This window comes from Saccopteryx leptura, chromosome 2 (assembly GCF_036850995.1).
Source record: "Saccopteryx leptura isolate mSacLep1 chromosome 2, mSacLep1_pri_phased_curated, whole genome shotgun sequence".
NCBI lineage: Eukaryota > Metazoa > Chordata > Mammalia > Chiroptera > Emballonuridae > Saccopteryx > Saccopteryx leptura.
Window position 1 is genome coordinate 171406254 of NC_089504.1, and position 27866 is coordinate 171434119.

The 27866-nt window shown below is 39.7% G+C and overlaps 1 protein-coding gene across 11 annotated transcripts in view; it reads left to right on the forward strand.

Annotated features, from left to right (window-relative positions):
* The window catches only part of FRY (FRY microtubule binding protein), a 569880-nt gene that overhangs the window by 425489 nt on the left and 116525 nt on the right, over window positions 1–27866 (forward strand). For all 11 annotated transcript variants that reach the window (XM_066369318.1, XM_066369317.1, XM_066369307.1 and 8 more), the window contains 6 exons: window positions 9735–9889; window positions 18052–18151; window positions 18428–18599; window positions 25249–25505; window positions 26167–26313; window positions 27389–27557. In XM_066369318.1, coding sequence (XP_066225415.1) covers window positions 9735–9889; window positions 18052–18151; window positions 18428–18599; window positions 25249–25505; window positions 26167–26313; window positions 27389–27557 — 1000 coding nt within the window. The remainder of the gene's footprint in view (window positions 1–9734; window positions 9890–18051; window positions 18152–18427; window positions 18600–25248; window positions 25506–26166; window positions 26314–27388; window positions 27558–27866) is intronic.

The window sequence follows — 27866 nt, forward strand, 5'->3', positions numbered from 1 at the left end:
AAAAAATATAGCAAAAAAGGAATACAGCTTTAAAGAATAAAATGAAAATAAACAACTACATATCAATAATAACCTTAAATGTAAATGGATTAAATGACCCAATCAAAAGACATAGGGTAGCTGCGTGGATAAGAAAACAGGACCCATACATATGCTGTCTACAAGAGATACACCTTAAAACAAAAGATACACATAGCTTGAAGGTAAAAGGATGGAAAAAAACATTTCATGCAAAAATTCTCAAACACATGGAGACTAAATAGCAGGTTGTTGAATAACGAATGGATTAAGAATGAGATCAAAGAAGAAATAAAAAAATTCCTAGAAACGAATGACAATGAGCATACAACAACTCAAAATTAATGGGACATAGCAAGAGCAGTTCTGAGAGGGAAGTTCATAGCATTACAGGCACACTTTAAGAAGCTAGAAAAAGCTCAAATAAACAACTTAACCCTGCATATAAAAGAACTAGAAAAAAAACACCAAGTAAAGCCCAGAGGTAGTAGAAGGAAGGAAATAATAAAGACTAGAGCAGAAATAAATGACATAGAGGTTAAAGTAACAATACAGAGGATCAATGAAACTAGAAGCTGGTTCTTTGAAAAGGTAAACAAGATTGATGAACCTTTAACTAGACTCACCTAGAAAAAGAGAGAGAGGACTCAAATAAATAAAATTAGAAATGAGAGGGGAGAAATAACAACTGACACAACAGAAATACAAAGGATTGTAAGAAAATACTATGAAGAACTGTATACCAAAAAACTAGACAACCTAGATGAAATGGACAAATTCCTTGAAACATACGATCTTTCAAAAATCAATCTGAAAGAATCAGAAAACCTAAACAGACCGATTACACCAAATGAAATCGAAACATTTATCAAAAAACTCCCAACAAAGAAAAGTCCGGGGCCTGATAGCTTGACAACTGAATTATACCAAATATTCAAAAAAGAACTAACTGCTATCCTTCTCAAACTATTTCAAAAAATTCAAGTGGAAGGAAGACTTCCAAGCTCCTTTTATGAGGCGAGCATAATTCTGATTCCAAAACCAGGCAAAGACAACACAAAGAAAGAAAATTATAGGCCAATATCTCTGATGAATATAGATGCTAAAATCCTCAACAAAATATTAGCAAACCAGATCCAACAATATATGGAAAAAATCATACAACATGATCAAGAGGGAGTTATTCTTGGGAGGCAAGGCTGGTACAATATTCGTAAATCAATCAATGTGATTCATCACATAAACAAAAAGAAGAAGAAAAACCATATAATAATTTCAATAGATGCAGAAAAAGCATTTGATAAAATCCAGCACCCATTCATGATCAAAACTCTCAGCAAAGTGGGAATACAGGGAACATACCTCAACATGATAAAAGCTATCTATGACTAACCCACAGCCAACATCATACTCAATGGGCAAAAATTAAAAGCAATCCCCTTAAGATCAGGAACAAGGCCAGGGTGCCCCCTTTCACCACTCTTATTTATCATAGTCCTGGAAGTCCTAGCCACAGCAATCAGACAAGAAGAAGAAATAAAAGGCATTCAAGTTGAAAAAGAAGAAGTAAAACTATCATTATTTGCAGATGATATGATATTATATGTAGAAAACCCTAAAGTCTCAGTCAAAAAACTACTGGACCTGATAAACAAATTCAGCAAGGTGGCAGGACATAAAATCAATACTCAGAAATCAGAGGCATTTTTATACGCCGACAATGAACAGTCAGAAAGAGAAATTAAGGAAACAATCCCCTTCACTATTACAATCAAAAAAATAAAGTACCTAGGAGTAAACTTAACCAAGGAGACTAAAGACTTGTACTCGGAAAATGACAAAGCATTGATAAAAGAAATCAAGGAAGATACAAACAGGTGGAAGCATATACCGTGCTCATGGTTAGGAAGAATAGACATCATTAAAATGTCTATATTACCCAGAGCAATCTGCAAATTCAATGCAATACCAATTAAAATACCAATGACATACTTCAAAGATATAGATCACATATTCCAAAAATTTATATGGAACCAAAAAAGAACACGAATAGCCTCAGCAATCTTAAAAAAAGAAGAAGAAAGTGGGAGGTATCACACTTCCTGATATCAAGTTATACTATAAGGCCATTGTACTCAAAACAGCCTGGTACTGGCATAAGAACAGGCATATAGATCAATGGAATAGAACAGAGAACCCAGAAATAAACCCACAGCTCTATGGACAACTGATATTTGACAAAGGAGGTAAGGAAATACAATGGAGTAAAGACAGCCTCTTTAACAAATGGTGTTGGGAAAATTAGACAGCTACCTGCAAAAAAATGAAACTAGATCACCAGCTTACACCACTCACAAAAATAAACTCAAAATGGATAAAAGACTTAAATGTAGGCCGTGATACCATAAGCATCTTAGAAGAAAACATAGGCAGTAAGCTCTCCAACATCTCTTGGGGCAATATATTTGCTGATTTATCTCCACGGGCAAGGGAAATAAAAGACAGGATAAACAAATGGGACTATATCAAACTTAAAAGCTTTTGCACAGCTAAAGACAATAAGAACAGAATAAAAAGACAAACTACACAATGGGAGAACATATTTGACAATACGTCTGATAAGGGGTTAATAACCAAAATTTATAAAGAACTTGTAAATCTCAACACCAGGAAGACAAACAATCCAATCAAAAAATGGGAAAAAGAAATGAATAGACACTTTTCCATAGAGGACATACAGATGGCCAATAGGCATATGAAAAAATGCTCAACATCACTAGTCATTAGAGAAATGCAAATTAAAACCACAATGAGATATCACCTCACACCAGCCAGAATGCCGCTCATCAACAAAACAACACAGAGTAAGTGCTCCGAGGATGTGGAGAAAAGGGAATGCTCCTGCACTGCTGGTGGGAATGCAGACTGGTGCAGCCACTATGGAAAACAGTATGGAGATTCCTCAAAAAACTGAAAATCGAACTGCCTTTTGACCCAGCTATCCCACTTTTAGGAATATACTCCAAGAACACCATAAAACGGCTCCAAAAGGAGAAATGCACCCCCATGTTTGTGGCAGCATTGTTCACAATAGCGAAGATCTGGAAACAGCACAAGTGTTCGTCAGAGGATGAGTGGATTAAAAAGCTTTGGTACATATATATATACTACGGAATACTACTTAGCCATAAGAAATGATGACATCGGATCATTTACGATAACATGGATGGACCTTGATTACATTATACGGAGTGAAATAAGTAAATCAGAAAAACTAAGAACTATATGAATCCATATATAGATGAGACATAAAAATGAGATTCAGAGACATGAACAAGAATGTGATGACAGTGGGGGTGGGAGTTGGGGGGAGGGGGGATGGGGCGAGGAAGGAGAGAGGGGTTGGAGGAGGGGAGGGGCACAAAGAAAACCAGATAGAAGGTGACAGAAGACAATTTGACTTTGGGGGAGGGGTATACAGCACAATCAAATGTCAAAATAATCTGGAGATGTTTTCTCTCAACATGTACCGTGATTTATCAATGTCACTGCATTAAATTTAATAAAAAAATAATAATAAAAAAAGAGAACAGATGACCATCTTTGTGCCAGTAACTTGAAAATTTAGGTAAAATAGACAAAATCTTAGAAAAACACAGCAGAAGAAAAGAAAATTGAATAATCATGTAATTAATAAAGAAATTTAATCTGTAATTTAAAGTCTTCCCACAAATAAAACTTGAGGACCAGATGGCTTTATTGATGACATCAACATTTAAGGAACAGATTACATTGATTTAATGAAAATCCTTAAAGAGAAAACAGCTCAAGAGGAAATATATCTCAACATGTTTTAGGAGGCCAGCATAACCTTGATACTAAAACCTGATAAGTAACAGGAAATAAAATTAAAAGGCAATTTTATTCATGAGCATAGAAACAGAACTTTAAACAAGATATTAGAAAACTGAATTCAGTTATGTATAAAAAATATGATTCATCATGATTAGTTGGAATTATTCAAGACCTATAAATTTGTTTAGTGTCCATCAATTCATTAGTATATTAATAATATTAATAGAGTCTCAATAAAGATATATTTATGATCATCCCAGTAGATCCAGAAAAAGCATTTAATAAAATTCTACAGTCATTTATGAATCAAAAAAAACACGAATAATAAAATAACTTTCTTAGTTTGATAAAAGTGTCTTTAAAAAAAGTTTTATAGCAACCATATACTTAATGGTGAATATTGAAAGTGTTTCCTGAGATTAAAATGACCATCAGAGCTGGCTGTCACCACTTCTGTCAACATTACACTATAGATCCTTGAGTATGCATTAGGAAAGAAAAAAATAAGATGTCAGGAATAAAAAAGAAGAACTTAGATAGCAAATCTAAACATGAAAGCTAAAAAAAGTCAAGTTTCTAGAAAATAAGACAGGAGAATATCTTAATCTCTGGGATTAGGGAAGAATTTCTTTAAAATGGTGCAAAAATTACCAACCATATAGAAAGACTATTTTATAACTTCTGTTCACCAAAACGCACCATTAAGAGTGTGAACAGGCCCTGCCCCGTTGGCTCAGTGGTAGAGCGTCGGCCTGGCGTGCAGGAGTCCCGGGTTCGATTCCCGGCCAGGGCACACAGGAGAAGCACCCATCTGCTTCTCCACCCCTCCCCCTCTCCTTCCTCTCTGTCTCTCTCTTCCCCTCCCACAGCCAAGGCGCCATAGGAGCAAAGTTGGCCCGGGCGCTGGGGATGGCTCTATGGCCTTTGCTCAGGTGCTAGAATGGCTCTGGTTGCAACAGAGCGGTGCCCCAGATGGACAGAGCATCGCCCCCTAGTGGGCATGCCAGGTGGATCCCGGTCGGGCACATGCGGTAGTCTGTCTGACTGCCTCCCTGTTTCCAGCTTCAGAAAAAACAAAAACAAAAAACAACAACAACAAAAAAAGAGTGTGAACAGACTAGCCATAGTGTGAAAGATATTTGCAATATAAAATCAGAGTTTTTATCTAAAATATATTAAGGACCCCTACAAATAAATAAGATAAAGAAACCTAGAAAAAGTAGCAAAAGATGAAAACAAGCTATGCACAAAAGAGGTTATCTAAATGTTCAGTCAACATTAGAAAAGATTCTTCATCCAGTTCATCACTAATCACAGAGATGCAAACTAATGCCTTGGAGATGCTACCCACCAGAAGGGCTGAAATTTAAATGATTGGCAATATCATTTATGGCCCAGCAATTCCACTCCTGAGTATATATCTGAAGAATCCCAAGGCAGTGAACAAAAGGATATATGTGCCTTTATGTTCACTGTAGCATTATTTACAATAGCCAAGATATGGAAGCAATCCAAGTGCCTATCAATAGATGAGTAGAAAGAAAAGTTGTGGTACATCTATACAATGAAATATTAGCCATAAAAAAGAATGGAATCTTACCCTTTGGGACAGCATGGATGGACCTAGAAGATAGTATGCTAAATGAAATAAGACAGAAGAAGACAAATATCATATGGTTTCATTTAATGTGAAATCTAAAGAACAAAATAAACAAACAAAATAGAAACAGACCTAGATACAGGGAACAGACTGATGATTTCCAGAGGAGAGAGAAGTTGGGAGTGGCTGGGTGAACAAGTTGGTATTTACAAAGTAATTATGGTGTGGAACATACAACATAGGGAAAGTAGTCACTGTTGTTATAACTATATATGGTGTCAGGTGGGTACCTGAAGTATTTGGAGATCACTCTGTAAATTATCTAGCCATTATGCTGTACACTGGAAACTAATACAAAGTAATGTTGAAGATAAACTGTAATTGAAAAATAAAATAATAGCAATAAACAAATATAAAGGTTAAAAGTCACCAATCATCAAAAACAAAAAGATTGGCAGTACCTAATGTTAGTAAGGAAATGGCACAATGGGAACTCACACAATGCTACAGAGAATGTAAACTGGAGTAACCGTATTGGAAAACTAAATGGGATTATCTACTGAAATTGAACATAGCATCCCACAACCCAGCAGTTTTTAAATGATGGTGTAATCAGAAATTAGAGTACTATGGCAACAAGAGGAATAAATGAATGGAGGTGACTCTCAAACAGAAGTTGAGTGAAAGAAAACAGGAAACAAAGTTGTATATGATGTAATTCCACTTATACAGAGTTCAAAACCACCTGAACAACCAGTGGTGGTGGGAATTCGGATGTGGTGCTTCTCAGTGGGAAGGGAGGCCAGGGATTAAGGCAATGTGCAGGCAGGCTTTACCAGTACCAGTAATCCGTGGTTTTTCCTTTGTGCTGCTCGCATTACTGTGTTCAGTTAAGATAACTCATCATACACTTATGAATCACATACTGGCTATGTGTCATATATACATCAATATCAATTTTCTGAAGCACAATAAAAACTTGCTGATTTTCTATCAAGTCTTTAACTTTTTTTATTAAATGTTATGTTTAAGTCCTCTGCAATAGTATTATCAGCTTTTATCTTACACCCCTTGATGAACAAGGTTGATGGTATTTGACCATCTTATTAGAGTATCACTCTCACTGGGCCCACACCGAGTAGTAAAAATAAATAAATAAATAAAAATAAAAACCAAACTCTGAATCTTTCCTCCTCCACCTGGTTGCAGCTGGCAAGACAATGGACAACTTCTGGAAAAGGCAGGAAAATGTTTTCTGAGGGGACTACAGCCTATAGGCACCAGTCTTTTGGACAAATATGTCAGTGGCTTTAACAATCTATAAGTATCCTATTAACTGTCTCTACTATGCTGATATTATATTGGAGACTCTGGTTAAGAAGAGTTTATCGAAGAGTTTATCGATAACACTAAGGAACAAAATTTTTGTTGCATCCACAAAAACACTTGTTCTTACCTAATTCGAGTGTGCTGATCTCAAATCTGACATTAGTTTTTCTCGGTAAGCTACAGTTTTTTTGCAATTCAAGATTTTAGGTTTTCAACTTACTGTAAAATTTTCAACATTTAGTTTAACATAATGAAGTAGAATGTCTTCTTGGGCATCATCTTTGTGAAAATATAATAATTTATACAATGCAGGAAATACACTAATACACTAAAAGATATGATTGCATCAAAATTTGTTTACAATTTTGAAATAGAACATATTAAAACATGTATTTTAATCATAAAATTTGCTCAAAACTTATTTAAATTCTATTCAGGCAAAAATTTGCGTTTGTAGCTCTTGCTTTTGTATACTTGTTGAGGACAATCTCATTTGGTGCTCCAGCAGTAGCCTGCCATCATATTTCTGTCCCACTGCCCCTGAAAACGCTCTTCCATCATCTTCAGATCTTGATGAAAGCGTTCTCCCTGCTCATCACTAACAGCTCCAAGATTTTTGGGAAACTTATCAAGGTGACTGTTCAGGAAGTGAATCTTAACGTTCATATTATATACAATGTTGCGGAAAGCCAACAGCATCCTTTGAACCAGAAGTTCATAGTTTTCTGCTTTTTTGTTGCCAAGGAAGCTCTTAGTAACTGCCACAAAAGACTGCCATGCTGCTTTCTCCTCCTTATTCATCTTCCTGGCAAATTCTTCATCACGTATGAGGGTTCAAATTTGAGGTCCATCGAATACACTTGCTTTTATCTTCTCAAAAGACAAGGCAGGAAAAGCAGAAATAATATGTTGAAAGCATTCACTTTCTCTATTCAAAGCCTGAACAAACTGCTTCATTAAGCCAAGTTTGTTGTGAAGTGGGGGAAAATTGATCATGTCTCGATTAACTACAGGTTCAATCACAATATTTTGCATCCCTACTTCCAGAGCTTCACGTTTTGGCCACTCCTTCTGTGTCCAGTGTTTCTCCCGAGCTTGGCTGTCCCACAAACACAGAAAGCCAGGATACTTCGTGAAACCTCTCTGTTGTCCTAGCAGGAAATTTACCATTTTAAGATCCACACAAATGATCCAGTTATGCTCCTCATACTTCAGAAAGTCAAGGACAATTTTTATGTCATTATAATCTTCTCGCAGATGAGTTGAATAACCAATTGAAACCGCTGCATAAACATTACCATAGTAGAACACATTTCAGACTCCGTTTAGAGATGTCAAGAAATAGCCGTCATTCTGTTGGACTATAAGTGGTAACACCGAGCAGGCTGAGAAGACTACTGATATCATAACAGTAAACAAAGTGTTTGTTTTCAGAAAAAAAGTCCACAAAAATTTGTTCACGCTTCCTGAAATGGGATACTTTAGCTGACCAGTGAAGTACATTATTTTCTTGAAGCCTGGAAGCTAATAACTCAGCTGCTTTCTTTGATAGGCCCAAATCTTTTACTAAGTCATTCAATTCAGGTTGGCTAAACTGCTGAGGGGTTAGTGACTGCTTGGCATCAGAAGAAGACCCTTCAGATTCTACAACCATTTCCTCATGCATCTTCTCAAAATACGCTTGATCATCATGTTCACTTTCTTCGTCCTTATAAGAAATAAAACCATTGAAAACTGGAACAGGGAGTGTCTCAGTGTGGGATAGGTTGTATTGCTGAAGGAATATTAGGATATGAGATCATATGCCGTTTTTTCTTGCCGATGCCCTTTGTGTGGATCAGACAGAAATAACAGTCACTGCTGTGGTTCTTAGGTTCACGTCAAACCATGGGAATACCAAAAGGCATTCCTTTGCGTTTTCCTTTTGCCCAGTCACAAAGCATTTCCTCACAATTATCACACACAATATGAGGAGCTCAATTCTTGTCTTGATCACCAAGGGGAACTTGAAAATAGGAAATGTATGCATGTGTCACAAATGATGAAATATTGTACCTTTGACGTTGAAGTGTGTAACAGCCACATATATAACAGAAGGTGTCAGGACTATTTTTACATTTATGCCTACTCAAAGAAGCTATGATTCAATCTTAAAATAAGAGGATGTTTTTATCAGATAATAATTTTTTACATTTAGAAACAACTACAGTTATGTAAACGTGATGTTTGTAAAACATTGATTGCCTTGTGGTTATGTTCAATCCAAGAGTCATTGCTCTTTAATTCCAATTTAAAAACCAATGCATGCCATTAACTGTAATAAAAAGAAGTTAAAATTGCATAAAAACTAGAGCATGCACCAAAAAGCGGATTTCTGATTTGGAATTAGCGATGCAGATATATATAGAAACAGTTTAAAACCTCATGCAACAGAAAATGAAAAAAAAAATTGTTCCCCAGAAATAATTATATTTCTTTGTAAAAGATTGCCAGCTGATCTTTGCACGGTGCATTTAGTAATCAAGCCTCCTAAATATACTCCCTCTGATTTTTTTTCCTTATAAGGCTGCATACATAAAAGCTCTCCCTTTGTATGTTTAAATATTTTGCCATATATATGTATTTTTCAGAAACATTTTAAATGCAAAGAAGAAACATAGCCCAAGTCTTCTCTGCCTTCCCAGGGCTGATGACTAGGAATGAGTGGACCCTGTCTGGCAGGTTTACTAGGGTCCTGTTCAGTTCATACATGTCGGGATTGTTTCAGTTTCTCCCTCTTTAAGAGGAAAACATGGAATAAAATGAACCAAGAGGAATGCTCAGTCTCCACTTTTATTTTACCCCACCCAATACTGGCAAAGCTCAATTTTGTGTCTTTCCCTGGGATAACCTTTCATTAAACGTGAATAATTTCCTTCCTCCATGTGTTCAGGTTCATCAGCTTGGCTGTGAAGTTGTCGTCTTGCTCTTGGAACTTAACCCTGACCAAATAAATCTTTTCAACTGGGCAATTGACCGATGCTACACAGGTTCCTACCAGCTTGCATCCGGCTGCTTCAAGGCCATAGCGACTGTGTGTGGAAGCAGGTATAGATGCTCATAAGTGGGGGCTGCTGGTTGGTGGCAAATAAAATTAGGGTTGTCCTTCATGATGGGAATGACTTGAGAGCTGAATGCTTTTGCAATTATCTGGGCATAGTAAATTCTATGCGAGTCCAAGATGGCCTGTATTTCCCTGATATAGACTGCTCTTTATAAGTGTACAGCTGCATGGATTTTTTTTTAATTTTTTATTTATTCATTTTAGAGAGGAGAGGGAGAGAGAGAGAGAGGAGAGATAGAGAGAGAGAAGGGGGGAGGAGCTGGAAGCATCAACTCCCATATGTGCCTTGACCAGGCAAGCCCAGGGTTTCGAACCAGCAACCTCAACATTTCCAGGTCGACACTTTACCCACTGCGCCACCACAGGTCAGGCTGCATGGATTTTTTTGTATTCTATCAGGACAGTGGTTCGTTGTTATATCATCTTTCTTTTAATTGCCTGGGAATTCATAGTGAAGCATGAGAGCAGGATCTGAAAATAATCAAGATCAAGAAGATATATTAAAGGACTTTCTGTAAATGCTTGTGACAGGTGTGAACAGTAAGCTTTTCAGCCATCTTGAGACCAAACTAAACTAAAAAAGCAGCCTTAAAAAGGTTAAATATACCTTGTCCAAAATGTCAGAGGGGACGAAAAGGAAAGAAATGTGGCACCCCAAGTTCCATAGACTATGCCTTTGAAACTACTGCCCTTGTTATATAAGCCACTCAGCAAAACCGCCCAGCAATATCATTTACTGAACTTCATAGCTGTGATACCAGGGTTACTGAAGACACTTGAATGGCATAAGCTTTCCCAAGAAAGAAGTTAGATATTAGAACTTGAAAGTAGGCAACTAAAGTATATTTTTGAAAAGACTTAATCGACTGTTGATTTTTCTTTTTAATTAAATGTTGCATTTAAAATGACTGTCTTGAGAAAGGAATAAAATTGAATTAGTTTTAAATTCAAACCTATTACAAATAGAATAAAAGTGAATTAGCTTTAAATTCTAACCTCTTCTGTTCTAAATTAACAATGAACAATTTTAGAAGACATATATTTTCAATAAATGTAAAATGACCATACTATTTAGAGGCAAGTTTTTCTTTAAAATGTTTATCTTTCTTTTTAAAAGTAGTAGATAAGATTTTGTGTTTACAGCTTGCATTTTCCATAATCTTAGCAGTAGAATTTTGATTATGCACTTTAATCTCCATAAAAGTTATAGCAGATGGTCCTGACCATTTGGCTCAGTGGTAGTAGAGCATCCGCCCGGCTTGTGGAAGTCCTGCGTTCAATTCCTAGCCAGGGAACACAGGAGAAGCGCTCATCTGCTTCTCCACCCTTCCCCCTCTCCTTCCTCTCTGTCTCTCTCTTCCCCTCCCACAGCCGAGGCTCCATTGGAGCAAAGTTGGCCCGGGCGCTGGGGATGGCTCCATGCCTCCGCCTCAAGCGCTTGAATGGCTCTGGTTGCCACCTAGCAACGGCCCAGATGGGCAGAGCATCACCCCCTAGTGGACATGCTGGGTGGATCCTGGTCGGGCGCATGTGGGGGAGTCTGTCTGACTGTCTCCCTGCTTCTCACTTCAGAAAAATACCAAAAAAAAAATTATAGCAGATGAATATAAACTTATTTTTCCATCATTTGCATTCTTGATATTATCATTATGAAAGAATATTTAGGGATATTGCCACAATAATATTTTTTTCCAAAATCTCTTTATCCAAAATGATTTTTATTTTCAGACCTTTCTACATATCAAGAATAAATTTTACATACTGCTTTGATTCTAAAAAATGTATTTAGAATCTATGTTTTGCACCATAGATTCCTTTGACAAAAATAAGAATAATAAAAGTTTCCTCTCTTTGCTGCCTTTCTCCCAGTGAAGTTGCTCTGAACGTTTCCAGTCAAAATTATTTCATTGAATGCCATCTCATAAAATGTTACACTGCATTGCTGTGAATAATTCAGGTATTTTCCTTGGGGAGCACAAATACATGGTTTGAGAATTTAGTAAAATAGTCTCATTTTCATTCATATCTCTAGTCATAATAATAGTAGGACATTCTATTTTTAGAGTAGATGTTTAAAGCAATGCTCCAAAACTATTTGGCTTTCTTAAACCAGTGTTGCCTATCAATTTATATTCATGGCACTCATCTCTTCTGAAGGTCAGAGAGCCATGCAGGGCCATGGCTGTGACTTCTCTGCCAAGATAGTAGCCAACACTGCTATCATTTCTCACCACAGAGCATGTTAGAATTTAAAATTTCAACTGTGGCCAGATTTTGCCCTCTCTTTTCATGATTTCTCAGACTGTGTAGTTTAGACAAGTCTTGGATTTGTTTGACAGTCTTTGCACTTATGTTTTTAATTTTGTTTTTTCCAAAATGATTCTGGTGTTTTAGCTGTTTTTTTGTTTCCTGCATGTTTGCTTCTGGAAGATACCTAAATATCTTCTCTTTTGATAGAACAGGTTTCTGAAAAGTCATACATAAACTGGGTCACATTTTAAATTTCTCAAGCAAGCTGTCTGACAAGTCATTTTCTTTTATTGCAAAGAGTCCGTCTTTTAAAGTAAATAATTATCATCTCCTTTTCAAATAGGAATAAACATAAGCCAGATTTATTCTCTAGAAATATGACAATTTATAAGCAGAATCATTTATTGACACATTGTTGACCTGTCACGAGTTAACTCATGTTTGCACTTGCATTGGTTAGTTAATTTTCGAAACTCAGGGTAATACAGAATATTGTAAAACCTTTCTGTTTAGATTGTTTCACTTTCAAACTCAATTATGAAATAATAGTCGGTGACAAGAAATAGCTTTTGTGTAAAATTGCCAGCCAACAATGTGTTAAGGAACCACTTATACTTGACTTGAAAAATATCTAAAAGATTGAACATTTAATGCTTTTATTGCTTAAAATTTTCTACCTCTAGTTTTAGAAGAGGAAATTAACCATATTTGCATATCTATCCCTAAATTCATCAGCTGTCATAATGGGAAGAAAAGAGGTCTCTACATTCCTGTTCTTGGTTTCTTTTATTTCTGTAGTGGACTGTGTGTGTGTATGTGTGTGTGTTATGATCTTGCTGGTCTCCAGTCAAACCTGTAACTGTAACTATGACTGGCATATAACTCGGTGATATTGAAAGATTTGGAAGTCAGAGTGGAACTTGAATAGGATCAGGGGAAGTGAGGATAAAAGAAGAAAGTGATGGTGGAACTGGTAATATTAACTTTGATGAATTTTTCATGAAATATGTTTTATATGTGATTAAAAGCTATTCACTGCATCTTGGTACTATAATTTAGTACGAAAGAAACACTTGTTAGACAGCATTAGTTCAAGTAACTATTTGACATGTTCTTATTAACTTTCTCCTCAACTCCAAATTATATTGGTTCAGAATAAATAAGGAAATTGAGAAAGATTAAATGGCTTTACAAGGTAAAAAGTATGTTCTATATTAAAAGTACAGGCCATTTCTAGTCACTGACTTAGCTCAACAGAATTTTCTTAACATTTATTTAAACACTTAAGAATTCCAGACCTGTGGTGGCGCAATGGATAAAGCGTCGACTTGGAAACGCTGAGGTCGCCAGTTCGAAACCCTGGACCTGCCTGGTCAAGGCACATATAAGAGTTGATACTTTCGCCTGACCTGTGGTGGCGCAGTGGATAAAAGTGTCAACCTGGAATACTGAGGTCGCCGGTTCAAAACCCTGGGCTTGCCCAGTCAAGGCACATATGGGAGTTGAAGCTTCCTACTCCTCCCCTCCTCTCTCTCTGTCTCCCTCTCTCTCCCCCCTAAAATGAATAAATAAAAATAATTTTAAAAAAAATGAGTTGATGCTTTCTGCTCCTCTCCCCTTCTCTCTTTCTCTCTCTCTATCCTTCTCTCTATCCTTTTCTCTCACCTCTCTAAAATGAATAAATTTTAAAAAAATGAATTTCATTGATTTTCCTCTTACCGTCCAAAATACTAATAAAAAATGTTTAATAGATGTTTCAGAATAATATATAAAATCAAAGTTTTTAACTTATAAAGAATTGTGTTGGGTTTATTTCTGTTGTCATTGCTGTTTCTATGTTTATTTTGCCTTAAGTTAACTATCTATAAATCTTCCCTAATTTAAATCAAGCCAACAAGCTTGAGTTCTTAAATGTGACTGACCCACACTTCTTAAGGGATTAGCATTTATCAGTTTCCAAGGAACATATGTGAAGCTTATGGCTCAGGAGTCCCAGTCACACCCCTACCTGGTGGTATTTAGCATCATTTGGTCCATTCAGCCAGCTGGAGGGTTGCCAGGCAGCACAAAGTGTGGGGATTTGGGCTCTGGAAACTTACTATCTTAACTAAATTTACTGGTGTGACATTGATTAATAAATCATGTAGGTTTCAAGTTTACACTTCTGTGATACATCGTCTGTGTATCACATTGTGAGTTTACCACACAATGTTAAATCTTTTGTCTCCTTTATCTGTTCTTACTTCCCTATCCTCATCCCTCTGGTAACCACCATACTGTTGTCTGTGTTTATGAGTTTTTGTTTGTTCATCTTGTTTATTCATTTTGTTGCTTCCAGTTTTACATCCCACATGAGTGAAATCATGCGGTTCTCTGCTTTTTCTTCGCTTACTATGACTTACTTTGCTTAGCATGATATCTCAAGATTCATTCATGTTGTCACAAATGGCACTATAACTTACTGGATTTCATAGCTATGATACAAAGGTTAATGAAGATACCCAAATTGCATAAGCTTTCCCAAGAAAGCTTGCATATTAGAACTTGAACAAATGGGTATTTCCCAAATTCTTCAAAAATCTCCTCTCTTCTAGACTAGAAAAAAAAAACACAAAACAGTTTTATTTCTTATTTCCTTTCTGAATTATATCTATCTTTCACATTCATTTCAACATTTCATTTTTGTTCAGTGTGATCACAGCTGCATTTATTCATTTTTTACCATTCCAAAGGGTCTGTGGTGAATTAAGTGCTGGAAGGTACACGATTACCTTTCAACACCTGTTTAACACATCAAAGTTCAGATGGTTTATATGTGTTCCCTTTGCTCATTGGAGATCTTTCTTAGTTTTCTTTCTCTGAGTTTCTTTCATTTTCTATGTCTGTGTTATTTCTCTTAATGTTGTTTCACATAAATTCCATAGCTCATTCGTAAGCAGCTACTGAATGCCCTACATGGCCAAGTGCACGGCGCCACATAGAAGAGGCTTTGTCCTTTCCCTGCCTTGCAGTCCTCAGTGTTTTTCAGTGCTCTTCTCCATATAAATGTATGTGAATTAAATTCCAGTGTTGGAGACAGAGATGTAAGGCCCCTCTGCCACCATGGGGCTCAAAAAAACATGTCCTTTCTATTCTCACAATCAGATAGGTCTGCTTCCAGATATTAGTTTGTGAGGATATGTCTGTGACACATTCTACTGTGGGCTACTGGAAACAGTGTGGAAAAGCATGAGTACTTTGAAGTCAGATGTATCTGGGAGGGAGTCTAGGATCCATTACTTCTACATGACCTTGGGCAAGTGCTTAGCTGCTCTAATGCTCATCAGCTTATTGTGACAATTAAGTCACAAATCTAGGTAAAGGCAGTAATTGGCACAAAGCATAAGTACATCATTACGTAAATGTCACCCATCCTTCATCCTCCTCTTCACCACCATCATCTGGGGCTTTCCCCAATTCTTTCTCTGACACATCAGCCTCATGCTTTTTTTTATTAATTTAAAACTGGGAATTCTATAAAAGTAATCATTTTTTAGTGCAAATTGGCAAACCTATTTTGGAGGGCAACTGTTTAAATGTGCCCTTTGACCCTGCATGATGTCTTCTAGGCATTTGTTCTACAAAAACACTTGCACATTTGGTGTTTGTGGCATTATAATAGTGAAAAGATGAAAATAACAGTCAAATTCCCCAGGAAACAACTTCTGCAATGAAGATTTCAGAGCAGGAAATTAATTAGTGAATGCCCATGGGGGTCCACATCCTCGGTGAAGTGAAGGAAGTAAAACATGGCAGAGGAATGAAATTTCCACCAATCCCATAGGGGCTGCTGCTGGAGGATAGGCGTGTCCCTGGCCTGGGTACCTCTTTCAGGCTGAAGGCAGTTCCCAAAGAGGGGTTCCACCAACAGTATAAACCTCCAACACTTCAGCTGAGGAGTAAGAGTGCCCAGGTCCTGAAAGGAGAGTCTAGGTGGGCCTCCACTGCATCCACTACAAGAGTGGTTATTTACTACTATCTGTCCACACTGTAAATTACTGAGCAATGGTGAAGAAGTCTGAAGAAGGCCTTACTGTTCAGTGTAAAAGCTAATTTCCAAACACTCCATATAGGTGTAGTCACATTTATGTTTAAATCCTATGTATTGAGGGTGGAGAACTTATATACACATCTTTGTATGCAGACATAGAAAAGGGTTGGCACACACACTGGGTGTTGACAGTGGTTGCATGTAGCATCAGAAATAACAGCTGAGGGAGAGGAGTTGGGCACATCCACATTTTATTCTGTACATCTGCCTACAGCCAACACCGACTTGCCAGCCATGTGAGGAAACCATCTTCAGGTTGGGTCCTCTGGCCTCGTGTTCCTTTTAAAAGGAAAATGTATTCATGTGTTACCAGTACCATAGAAAATTAAATTTTAGTAATTCCAAATATAAAAAGTCCAAATCCCTTTTCATGTGTCTAAGCAATTATCACTGTAATCTCTCACTAAACTTGATGTAAGGTGGGCCTCTATTAATAGTAGAGCTGTGCCTTTCTAGAAAGGTGAACATTCTAAAATAGAACTTCTTAGACAGTGTCATTACATACAATCAATAAAGAAACAATATGCTTTTCACCTCCAAGCTACCTTCTGCTTTCTAAAGGTTGCCTCAAAATAAATATCAATCTTCTGACATAGACAATTCACTAACACATTGCCTCACTGGGAGTTTCCCACTAGTGACCTCGTTTCCACTGCAGACTAAGAAATTGCACACAGTAAGAAGACTTCATCTTAAATAGCATTATATAATATAACATGAAAACAATGCATCTGATCTTCATATTCCACTTGATTATGCTGCTAACTGCCACATACTTTATTGTCTGTGTCCCTGTTCTCCCCAAGTTCTCATCCCACACATAACATTAATTACCAAATCCTGCTGGCTTTTTCAGATCTATCCCCTTTTCTGTTTCTACTGTCCCTGCCCTAATTCAGCCCACATCTGAATTACTGTCCCAGTTTCCAATCCATTGACTCCTCGCAATCTATTCCCCACTCAGCAGTCAGCGTGTTCAAAACCCACTGCCATGTCCTCTGTACATCCTGTAGGATCTTACCCTCCAGACAAAGTCCATAGGCTGGTCATAGTCTGAACACCCCTACCCTGTAGCCCCATCACTTTTTATTCCTCCACTTATTTCTCTTAGAGACTCTTCCAGTCATGAGGTATCTTGCTGTTTCATTCATGTAGTCTTTTTCAATGTCCTTTCTGCCCAGAATACCCCCATACTACCTGGCTGAAGTCTTCTGGGGCTTGAGGCTCAGTTTACTGTCTCTACCTTGGAAAAGCCTTCCCTGACCCGACTCCAATGTCGGTATCCCTCGTCGAGAGTTCACAGCCTGGCAGCATAGCTCATCTGAGCTAGACTGTGGAGTTGTGTCTCCCTAAACATACTGGAAGCTGCTCTGGGGTAAAGGGAATGACCTCACTAACTTAGGATCTTAAGTAATTTGCAGTTGTTCACAGTACATGTTTGGTACTTAACAAATGTAACTAGATTAAATGAAAATATTAAGTTGGTGAGCTGTGGAGAAATTTAGACATATAGGCTAAATGCTGTTCTTTCTACTTGTATTTGTTTTTCATTAAAATTTATATGTATTAGATATATTTTTGTGTGTGTTCACTTCTCCTGGTGTGACAATATTCAATTTTAAACAAAAATAAAGGTATTTCCCTTTATCTGCTAATAAACAGCAAAAGAATGAGGCAAAACAATTGTCAAATGGGAATGGGAAAGTCATTAAGTGTGACAGAGGTCAGTGTATCATCTTGAATTTTAACAGGTAATGATTTATTAAGATTACTACAATACTGGTTTTTGTCTGTTTTGTTTTTTAGGAACTATTCCTTCGACATAGTGACATTGCTAAACCTTGTTCTATTTAAGGCCTCTGACACCAACAGAGAGACCTATGAAATCTCCATGCAGCTTATGCAGGCACGTACCACTTCTTGACATAGAAATATCCATCTTTGGACACAAAAAATGGAAATGGAGGTGGATCCCAAAGTTGCTATTTCTTGATATGTTTTTATTTATTTCTGCACATCAGTGTAAACAGAGGAATTGACTGATGCTCTCCATTGAATACAACTATATAAAATACTACTTTATTGAATACTACTATATTCATTAGTTGACTTTGAACCTTTATTAAAACTGACATAGACAATGTTTTTTTGCATTGTTTCTTACATTCCTACTTCTTTATAGATCCTTGAAGCAAAGCTTTTTGTTTACTCAAAGAAAGTAGCTGAACAGAGGCCTGGCAGTGTTCTGTATGGAACCCATGGCCCATTGCCGCCGCTTTACAGCATGTCGCTGACACTCCTGTCGTGTGAACTGGCCAGGATGTATCCCGAGCTCACTCTCCCACTCTTCTCAGGTACCAAACAGTTGTCAGTGATGGCATGTGTGATCATTTCTGCTCTCATTAATTTTGTTTTTTTGTGTGTGTGTGTGACAGAGACAGAGAAAGGGACAGACAGGAAGGGAGAGAGATGAGAAGCATCAATTCTTCATTGTGGCACTTTTAGTAGTTCATTGATTGCTTTCTCATATGTGCCTTGACAGTGGGCCTTCAGCAGACTGAGTAACCCCTTGCTCAAGCCAGCAACCTTGGGCTCAAACTGGTAAGCTATGCTCAAACCAGATGAGCCCGCACTCAAGCTGGCGACCTCGGATTTCGAACCTGGGTCCTCCGCGACCCAGTTCTACGCTCTATCCACTGTACCACCACCTGGTCAGGCTCATTAATCTTGCTTTTTAAGTTCTAATGTCAATTTAGTGTCACAATTATTTAGAGTCACAATTATTGGTGCTAAATTTATAGCTCAAAAGTTCTGTCGAGATACATACAAAAGTAAATTTTGGAATATCTTTAAATGTAAAAATACCTATCTAAAACAATAGGTATAAATAAACATGGAGCAAGTGCAAAGACATTTATATTAATTGTAATGTTTCTATAAATATAATCTTATGTGAAATTTCTTAAAGCCATTAAATATGGGTAGTATAACTTCTAGTTCACATAATTGCTGCAAATCGTTCGCTGCTGGTGGTGGTTAAGGTGCTCTGTAGCTTGAATGTTGCCACATATACGAATTATTAAGAGTTTTATATTTGGTTCACCTTTTTTTTTTTTTTTTTAAAGTTATCTTTTTTTTTTTTTTTTTCTTTTTTGTATTTTTCTGAAGCTGGAAACGGGGAGAGACAGTCAGACTCCCGCATGCGCCCGACCGGGATCCACCCGGCATGCCCACCAGGGGCAACGCTCTGCCCACCAGGGGGCGATGCTCTGCCCCTCCGGGGCGTCGCTCTGCTGCGACCAGAGCCACTCTAGCGCCTGGGGCAGAGGCCAAGGAGCCATCCCCAGCGCCCGGGCCATCTTTGCTCCAATGGAGCCTTGGCTGCGGGAGGGGAAGAGAGAGACAGAGAAGAAGGGGGGGGTGGAGAAGCAAATGGGCGCTTCTCCTATGTACCCTGGCCGGGAATCGAACCCGGGTCCCCCTCACGCCAGGCCGACGCTCTACCGCTGAGCCAACCGGCCAGGGCCTATTTGGTTCACCTTTATAAGTAATCTTGGTGAATAATTTTTGTGTATATTCATGGTTAAAGGATTACATTGGTCAATTAACATCTTGCCTGAGTTCACACAGTACCTGGGCGTGGGGGGCAGGCTGACTTTGTTCTCTTGAATTTGTCTCCTTTCCCATCTGCATCTATACTGCCTTAGTCCACACCCTCATGTGTCCCGCCCCCCTCATCCTGCCTCTAACACCCCCTGACTGCTGGCTACCTGCCATGCAAAACCAATTCAAATATCTCTGACCAGTTGTCCTAAAAATTGCTAATAATAATAGCTTCTATCTCTTGAGTGGTTAACATGGGCCAGGCTCTGTTCTAGGTACTTTGTATACATTTCATTTATCATCTAATCTTAGACCCCATGAGTAGAGGTTAGAAGTGAGACTCTGCTGTCAGGCAGCCTGGGTCAATCACTGGCTGTTGGACCACAGACAAGTCACAAAGCCTCTAAACTACATTTCCTTGCCTGCAATAAACTACTTCATGGGATATGAGAATTAAAATGAACTAATAAACATCAAGCCATTAGCCCAGTCCTGGTATGAGGCTGTTACCACCAATATTACTGTTAGAATCATCATTCCTATTTTACAGATGAAAAGCTAAGGCTTAGATATGTTCAGTAATTTGCTCAAAACTGTATAGTGAGGAGGCATCCCAGCTAGAATTAAATCGAGATGCCTTTCCCTAATCTGGTGCTATAAAATAGGAACTCCTTCACCTATAAGACACCTCCTCTTCCAAACCTGCTTTCTGCCTTTTACTTAAGAACCCTCTACTCCATTCTTACGTAAGCTTTTACCAACGTGCCAGGCCCTTTGTAAGTCCTTACTTCTGTTCCTGCTGCTCCCTCCACTAGAAACAGCCTCTCTCCCTCTCCCTAATTTCCAGTCTTCCTTAAGAGTTATTTAAAATCTACTACTTTAAAAAACCCATCTATCCATCTGCGAGCGAGTTGGCCATGTCCTCACCTTGTGCCTGAAATAGTGAGAGAGCTAAAGGAAAGCCTCTTTGATAAATTAATTCTCTACTTGGAAAACTAAATTTTATTTTTATTTACTTCAAGCAAAAGTCGAGTGCCGCCTGTAGTCCTGGCACTGTACTGGGTCCTCAGAGTTCAGTGGTAAATAAAACAGTCTCTCCTGTCAAGGTTCATCATGGTCTAGTAAGTACGTAAGAAATGAAGTTATATGGTTATGATACAGAACAGAAAATGCAATTTTAAAAAGCACATTCTGCTGGAAGAGGAAGGAGTAATCAGTTTATTGGGCCAGGAATATCAAGAAAGACTTCTATACAGAAGGTGATGTCCAAGCTGCAATTCAAAAGAAGAGTAGAAATTTGCAATGCAGACAGGTAGTTGACATTATAGTTGGCAAGTAGGTAGGCATTGCAGACCATGGATATAGCATATGCATTGGCTCAGAGATATCAAAAAGCATGTTGTGTTTGAGAGATTATAGAGTGGTCAATTTGGCTAACATAATGTATGCAGGGATGGGAGAAAGTTGTGGACACAGAGGCAGGAGTCAAATCTTGGAAGGCCCTGCATTGCTCCCTAAGGAGTTTGTGAGCCAGAGATCCCCATGTCCTCCTTGAGACCCCTCAGAGCCCTGTGAAGAAGGAGGGCGTCCAGTAAGATGCTTGGGTTTTGAAAGCCACTGACCAGTCTCAAATGAGAGGAGTGGGGGCAAGATCTGAATGCATTAAAGAAAGACGGGGCCCTGGCTGGTTGGCTCAGTGGTAGAGCGTCGGGCTGGCATGCAAGGGGTCCCAGGTTTGATTCCCGGCCAGGGCACACAGGAGAAGCGCCCATCTGCTTCTCCACCCCTCCCCCTCTCCTTCCTCTCTGTCTCTCTCTTCCCCTCCCGCAGCGAGGCTCCACTGGAGCAAAGATGGCCCGGGCGCTGGGGATGGCTCCTTGGCCTCTGCCCCAGGCGCTAGAGTGGCTCTGGTCACTGCAGAGCGACGCCCCGGAGGGGCAGAGCATCGCCCCCTGGTGGGCAGAGTGTCGCCCCCTGGTGGGCGTGCAGGGTGGATCCCGGTCGGGCGCATGTGGGAGTCTGTCTGACTGTCTCTCCCCATTTCCAGCTTCGGAAAAATACAAAAAAAAAAAAAGAAAGGCAGACTGCACTGGAGGACATGCAGCCTAGAGAGAGAAGACCAGTTGAGAAATGATGACAATTATCCAGGGATCTAGGGAAGAAGTTCTGAAGGTCGGAACTAAGACAGCCCAGGTGAAAAGCTCCTGGGGGGAGCACACAGAAGAGGGTGCCTATGCATATGTAAGAGGCCAGTGGTGGGGACCCCATCTTGAAAACCGTTCATGGAGAAGAGGTGTAGGGCCAGGCAGGGAGCACAAGCTCAGCTTAAGACACTGAGTGTAGGTATCTGTATGGACACACCAGGGCGAAGAGGGGCAACTCGTGGAAGAATAGAAGAGGTTAGAACCAAGGATGAGATTGTGCATGGAGAAAGCCAAGAGTGAAAGCAAGAACCTCGACACCCAACTTCCTAATCACTGGGCCAGGGAAGGGGGAGGGGATGGGGGATATGGAGTTCAGAGAGAACTCCTAGACCCACCATCCAGGTGGGTTTAATGGAAAGCTGGAGAAAAATGCTTTAGGAAGACAAGTGAGCAGTCCACAGCTGTGAATGGAGGAAAAAGATTCCAGAAGATAAAGTCTGAAATTACCCTCTGGCTTTCTGAGTTCATTTATAATTGCCTGCAGTTTCCATGGAGACCTAGCAGCAAGAGCCAGATCTCCACTGTTTGGCTGAGAGAGAAGGAAAGGGGGTGGGAGGTGGAGTCAGAGGATGAACAGATGAGCAAGGAGTTATTTGAACAAGTTTATTAGCTGAGAGGAAGAAACTACTAGAGGGGTAAGTCTGAGTATAAACAGTGCAGCAAGCTTAACAAGGAAAGAAACTCATATGATGAGTGGGAAGCAGGTTTTCGTCAAGATTGAGCTTTTGACTATTTTGATATATGAGGGTTAACTTTTTCAAAAAATAATGTAAAAACATAAGATTGTAATAACAGATCCCTAGCTCTTGTTTGTACTGTCTTTACTATTACAAACCTGTGGTGGGATTTTTATTGCCCATAATTTCAAATGACTGAATGCCTTGTCAGTAGCCAAGCAAGTTGTTCAGATCTGTCTAAAAGAGCTGAAAAATGTACGTAGCAGTCCACTGTCATCCTCTCACATTTTATTTAACGCGTTTCTAGAGAGGTGAATGGGAGGGGCGATTGTTTGCTTGTTTGTAGCATTTTTTCATTCTTTTTCCTCCAAAAATGCCTCTGTAAATCCCGGCTGTGATCAAGGTGCCTGGGGTACCTAAGACAGACACTTTCAGATCTTCTATATGAAAGACCAGATGCAGCAAACATCATAAATAAGCAAATTATGTGACATATTGGAAGGTGAGTGTTGCTACAGAAAGTCTGTAGACTTTCATACCACTGTTGAAAAAGGACAGGTATTGTTAATAGCGGCTGTCCTTGTGATTGAAAGGTTTATTCCTTCCAAAATCCCACTCCTTTCTAGTGGAGTTAAGCCACTTTTTGGGCCAAAGAAGTACCCTAAATCTTGCAAGGAGAAGGCCTTCTCCTCCACTCACCCCTAAAGCACTCTTTGCCTCCATGTGCCGCATCCCTTTCTGTCTTACCCCAGACTTACCTGGCAACCTAGTTTGTGTCAGAGCCCTCCTGAGGGCTAGAGCCAAGGCTGCAGTCTGCTCTCCACCCAGCACAGGGCCTTGCACTAGAAGAAGCCCAATGTGGTGAATGAATGACCGTTCTGGTTTTACAAGGATCTGAACATGTGTCTTTTATGTCTGTAACACTGATCCTCACATCCATAAAGTTTACAAGTTTTGAAATGTTGACCCATCTGAAAGCTAACAACTTGACACTGTCTGATTCTTGTGGCACTCATTAAATAGGTATACTCTTACTCTTCCAAATAAAAAAATTGTAATTTTAAGAAAAGGGCCAAATCAGTTAAAGCCACATTGTCAGGGATACGGTGGTTTTTATTGCTGTGATTCCTGACATCTGTGCTGTTTATTGCCAAGCAGCCATGAGCTCTCGAAATGAGATATCCCATGCTGGGTGGCATGTGCATCAGACCAGCTTTCTCACTTCCCTTAGGATGAAAGAGTGTCTTTTCTGGATAGTAGAAATCACAGGTTACTTTAGCTCTTGCTGCACATACAAGATGTGCTTTTACTTCTACAGAAAGCTTGTTCCAGTTACAAAATTAAACTGCTACTGGCTGTGAACTCATGCAAAAAAAATGCTGTCAGAGAAAGTCATAGTGAAGTGACTAGGCTAGACACACACTTTCATCCTGTCATTCATTTATGTCATGCAACAGCACAGCACTGAGCATGCACCTCTCATGTAGTTAACAGTTTTCATGTGGACTTCTTGAACAGGTGTCTGCACCCCGGGTTGGTTCTTCCTGGAGGCTCACATCCTACTTTTTAATGGCTAATAGTGCACGGAAGATGCTCTGTATGATGTTGGTGTGATAGAATGGCAGCCACCATTCTAAGAGTCCTACTCACTGTTTATTAAGAGCTTACGAGCCTGACCAGGCAGTGGCGCAGTGGATAGAATGTCAGACTGGGACACGGAGGATCCAGTTTCGAAACCCCGAGGTTGCCAGCTTGAGCGCAGGCTCATCTGGTTTGAGCAAGGCTCACCAGCTTGAGCCCAAGGTCACTGGCTTGAGCAAGGGCTCACTTGGTCTGCTGTAGCCCCTCTGGGCAAGGCACATATGAGAAATCAGTCAATGAATAACTAAGGTGTCGCAATGAAGAACTGATGTTTCTCATCTCTTTCCCTTCTTGTCTATCCCTATCTGTCCCTCTTTTTGTCTCTGTCACACACACACACACGCACACACAACACACAAAGCTTATGAAATGAGGCATCATCCTGAGCATATTCATACATGATTCTATCTTTAATCTTTACAGTAGCCCAGTGTGGACCCCTAGTAGCCCTATTTGACAGATGAGGAAACTAAGGGGCAGAGAAGTACCTAACCCTTGTTCTTATGTAGCTAGTGTGTGGAGAAACAGGATTTAATGGCTTCTGATCTCAAGTTCCTTGCTCTGTCCACTCAAATGTGCCTCTTGTATCAGATGTAGATTTAAACTCAGGAGGCCCCCCTCTCTCCACTCTCACCAAGCTGTGCTCTTCCCACGAGGCTCTCTCACTCCCCACCCCCCAGCCCCATGCCTGGGGCACCAGATGTGGAGTGAAACGCTAGAGGACAAGTCTCAGTTTTAAGATTTTGTGGCCTTGGGGAGCCACTGTGTATGTAAATGCTTCGTAAATGGAAGGCCCTGTGCTATCTCTCAGTGGTGTTAATACTTTAGTTTATTTTGATGCACTAACAATGGCTCTTTGTCACTGCTCTTCTTTCTAGAAGTGAGCCAGCGATTCCCCACAACACACCCAAATGGGCGTCAGATCATGCTCACCTACCTGCTGCCCTGGCTGCACAACATTGAGCTGGTGGACAGCAGGCTTCTCCTCCTGGGGTCGAGCTCCAGCAGCCCAGAGGGTGACAGCAAGGACCGGGAAGCAGAAGTGACCGCTTCGCATGGGCTGAAAGGGAATGGCTGGGGCTCTCCAGAAGCTACGTCTCTAGTCCTGAATAACCTCATGTACATGATGGCCAAGGTACCGTGCCTCCACAGTACGGCTCACTGACTCAGAAAATGTGCATTCTTCAAACCCAGGGAGAGTGTCATTTATCATTAAAGAATAAGTAAATAGGGTATGGGTGGTGGTGATGGCTGCACAGCAGTACCATCCAGCTATATGTTTAAAGTAAGTAAAATGGTCCCTGGCCAGTTACCTCAGTCGGTTAGAGCATCATCCCATAACACCAAAGTTGCAGTTTGATCCCTGGTCAGGACGCATACGGGAAGCAACCAATGAATATACAACTAAATGGAATAAGAATGACTGCTTCTCTCTCTCTTTCCCTCATTCTTTTCCTTTCTCTATCTAACAATAAAATAATAAAAAAAAATTTTTGAAAGAAAAAAATGGTTAAAACAGTAAACTTTGTTGTATGTATTTTACCCCAGTTTTTAAAATCATAATAAAAACCAGAAACCTGACAATTTTAATCACACAAATAAGCATTGTGTGTTACTAATTTGTGCGTTATATATAACTTGCTGAAAGTGTCATTTTTCAGATGATGGCCATGTTTCCTCTTCTTACGGTTTTGAGATAGCCAGTACCCTTAAGAAAACACCTTTTAATTGAACATTTGCATCCCTGCGTTTTCCCCACGTGCCTCCTGGGCTGGTGTTTCTTTCATTTGTTGCAGTATGGGGATGAAGTCCCTGGCCCAGAAATGGAGAATGCTTGGAATGCTCTGGCCAACAATGAGAAGTGGAGTAACAACTTGAGGGTCACCCTGCAATTCCTGATCAGCCTGTGTGGGGTTAGCAGTGACACACTTCTCTTACCCTATGTAAGTGTCCCCCAGACTCTTGGCAGGCATTATTCCTGTTATTGGCTCCATCTGCAAATGCAAGGCAGAATGTGCTCTCTGCCCCAGTCAAATAGAGACCTCTACTACTGTGAGGCATGCTACTCCCCGTGAGCTCTCTAGATGTTACATAAAAGGCCTTCTGCTCCCTGACAAATAGGCTGCAATGTCCTAATGACATATCTCTCATCCCCTTGACAAGCCTTTGACTTAAGGGGTGAATATTTTTCTAACAGTTACTGAAAGCTGCATTCTATAAATATTAGACCCATTATGTAAGAAAAACTTTTTTTAATAAAAATATTTCATATTTATATTTTTATGCCCTTAAAACAGATAAAAATGCAGAGTATCCAAGTTTTTCTATTCAAATTTAGTTGGTAGAAGAGAAAATAGGCCGAGAGAAATTCTTCTGAGATGCCCACTATTGAGTGTTTGTTGTCAAAAATGATGTGATCTCCAAAAATGAGAGCATCTTTAAACCCCCACTCACGAGATATTTGCTTGTGGTTGTGTCCTGGGTGACGCTAGGCCTACCTGCTGTGTTAAGTCCCATGAGCCTCCCTACAGCTTCCTGCCTCAGGTATGCCAGAGTTATTTTTAAAATGTAAAATCATCCAAACAGCTAAAATTCATTTGTTTCTAAAGGAGAAGAGAATCTCAGGAGACTGGATTCCTTCTTAAACAAAAATAGCTCATGGTTTTTTCCCATGGCTTATATAAATAAAATTCTTTCTCAAGATGAGACCTTAGATGGCTAGTTTTCTTCTTTTAGATAGAATCCATGGGCCCTGGAAATTAACTGTCGTAAACTCGGCCTCTAGGAAAGGTAAGGCCTTCGACACACACTCCCATGAGACATTTGTGTGGAGCAGGTGAATTTTAATCCGGACACTCGGATCATCCCCCAGGGAGCATGCAGACGAGCTATCAAGCTGATAGCTCCTGGGGGTGATGCTTCGTGGAAGTGAGGGGCAGGCTGTTTTTGCTCTGACTACCTAGCATTCTTGTGGACGAGGCTCTCTGAAACATCCCTGGATTCTGTTTCTCTTCTCAGATTAAAAAAGTGGTGATATACCTATGCCGTAACAACACTATCCAGACCATGGAAGAGCTGCTCTTTGAGCTGCAGCAGACGGAGCCAGTGAACCCCATCGTGCAGCACTGTGACAACCCGCCCTTCTATCGCTTCGCCGCCAGCAGCAAGGCCTCGGCCGCAGCCTCAGGTAGGGCCGGTAGGAGCCCGTCCTGGGTCTCTGACATGCCTTTGGGCAGAGTGCTGAAAGGACACGGTGTGCATTGTTTTTTTTTTCTGGCATATATCTTCATTTACAAGATAGCTTGGTAGTGACAACAGGAGTGAACCTAGAGAGCATTTTGCTGAATGAAATAAGTCAGACAGAGACAAATTATCTCACTTATATATGAAATCTAAGAACAAAGCAGAGAAACAAGCAAAACAGAGAACAGACTCATGGTTGCCAGGGGGTTGGGGAAATTAAGAAGTACAAATCAACAGTTACAGAATAGTTACG